Genomic DNA, 1942 nt, shown 5'->3' on the forward strand with positions numbered 1-1942 from the left:
ATCGATTTGGAAAGTAGAGATTTCAAGCTGTAAAATGCTTTTTTGAACATCTCGATACGATCATTTTTGACGAAGTTGCTCTATCTTGAAGTTTGCCTATTAGAGGATAGAACAGGTGAGCCTTTAATTTTTTGGACCAGTATACATATATCTTTGAAAATATAAAATTCAAATGTTAAATAATATGTTTCCAACGTATGATAGCATTGATTATATTATAGCTTAAATTTTGATCTGTATCTTTGACAATAAAAGATATTTTAATAATTCTTTGTAAAAAAAATTATAAAGAATGTTATTTATCTTATTTTTTAGGTCCTAATTTAATCTCTACGACCGTTGAAAATGGTGGTATGTTGGGTTCCCGCAAAGGTGTGAATTTGCCGGGAGTGCCGGTGGATCTTCCGGCAGTGTCGGAAAAAGATAAATCTGATCTTCAGTTTGGTGTTGAACAAGAAGTCGACATGATATTCGCGTCCTTCATTAGAAATGCTGCTGCATTAACTGAGATCCGCGACATTCTCGGTGAGAAGGGTAAAAATATCAAAATCATATCCAAGATCGAGAATCAACAGGGCATGACGAATCTTGATGAGATTATCGATGCATCCGATGGTATCATGGTAGCGCGTGGTGATTTGGGAATAGAAATACCACCGCAGAAGGTGTTCCTAGCACAAAAGTCTATGATCAGCAGATGCAACAAAGTTGGCAAGCCAGTAATTTGTGCCACGCAAATGCTGGAGTCCATGGTGAAGAAACCACGTGCTACAAGAGCCGAAACTTCAGACGTTGCTAATGCCATTCTCGATGGTGCTGACTGTGTTATGTTGTCAGGTAATTTATTTTGATATATCGGTATTAGAAAAATTAAAGATAGAACAAAATGATATTCCAAATAAGACATACGAAATGAAGAATATGATAAAACAGTATACTTCAAAACTTATAAAGAAAAAAATAAAAGAACTAAAGAAAAGAGGTGAGAGAAAGAGAAGATGAAAGAGAGAAAGGAACAGAGAAAAGAGATGCAATAATAAGATGAAAAAATGATATAAAATATAGCTTATAAGCTCTATATTAAACGTATATTAAATGTAAATAGAGATGCATTTAATATGATTAATTGAAAATAAAATTTAAAAGATTAAATTAATGTCTATTTCTAGTATGTGAAATATTGGTGTGCCGTTTATTACCGAATGTGCATTATAAATCTTGTTTTGTTGCACTTTTAGGTGAAACGGCAAAGGGAGATTATCCTTTGGAATGTGTTCGCACAATGGCCAATATTTGTAAGGAAGCAGAAGCTGCGATTTGGCAAACTCAAATCTTCCATGATCTGTCGAGCAAAGCTATGCCGCCTATTGATGCTACACATGCTGTTGCCATTGCTTCTGTCGAAGCATCCGTTAAATGCTTGGCTAGTGCTATTATTGTTATTACGACATCTGGTCGATCTGCACATCTAATTGCAAAATATAGACCACGTTGTCCCATTATTGCAGTTACTAGATTCCATCAAGTTGCTCGACAAGCGCATTTGTATCGTGGAATATTACCATTGTACTATGAAGGTATGACATCGATAAATAATTATTTTATGTTTATCTTACTAGTTTATGGCAACTGAAATGTATGCTTTATAATACACACGTATTAACTTATAATAATTATAAATAATATAAATTTGGATAATTGTGTATTGAATTCGTAATATGTATTCTTTCTAATGAATATTAACAAGATTTTATTTTATTTTCTAAAATCAAAATTTGATTGTAATAATTTATATTATGTTTTATGTACAGTTGTGGGCACATCAGTTGCGACACTTTTTTTCATAGGTTTCTAATATATGTTTAATATACATAATATATATTTTATAGATAACTAATATTTTGCAAATGCGAACCACGATGTACTATCTTTAGTCTAGAGA

At 32.4% G+C, this 1942-nt stretch overlaps 1 protein-coding gene across 1 annotated transcript; it reads left to right on the forward strand.

Annotated features, from left to right (window-relative positions):
• Positions 1 to 239: 239 nt before the first annotated feature.
• LOC105462345 (pyruvate kinase-like) lies at positions 240 to 1643 on the forward strand (the record flags this gene model as incomplete). The annotated part of the gene is made up of 2 exons (XM_011708869.1): positions 240 to 837; positions 1239 to 1643. Coding segments are annotated over 2 exons (993 nt in total), but the record flags the coding sequence as incomplete, so codon positions are not given.
• Between the last annotated feature and the right edge of the window lie 299 nt (positions 1644 to 1942).

This window comes from Wasmannia auropunctata, unplaced genomic scaffold (assembly GCF_000956235.1).
Source record: "Wasmannia auropunctata unplaced genomic scaffold, wasmannia.A_1.0 LD265364.1, whole genome shotgun sequence".
NCBI classification, from domain to species: Eukaryota; Metazoa; Arthropoda; class Insecta; order Hymenoptera; family Formicidae; genus Wasmannia; species Wasmannia auropunctata.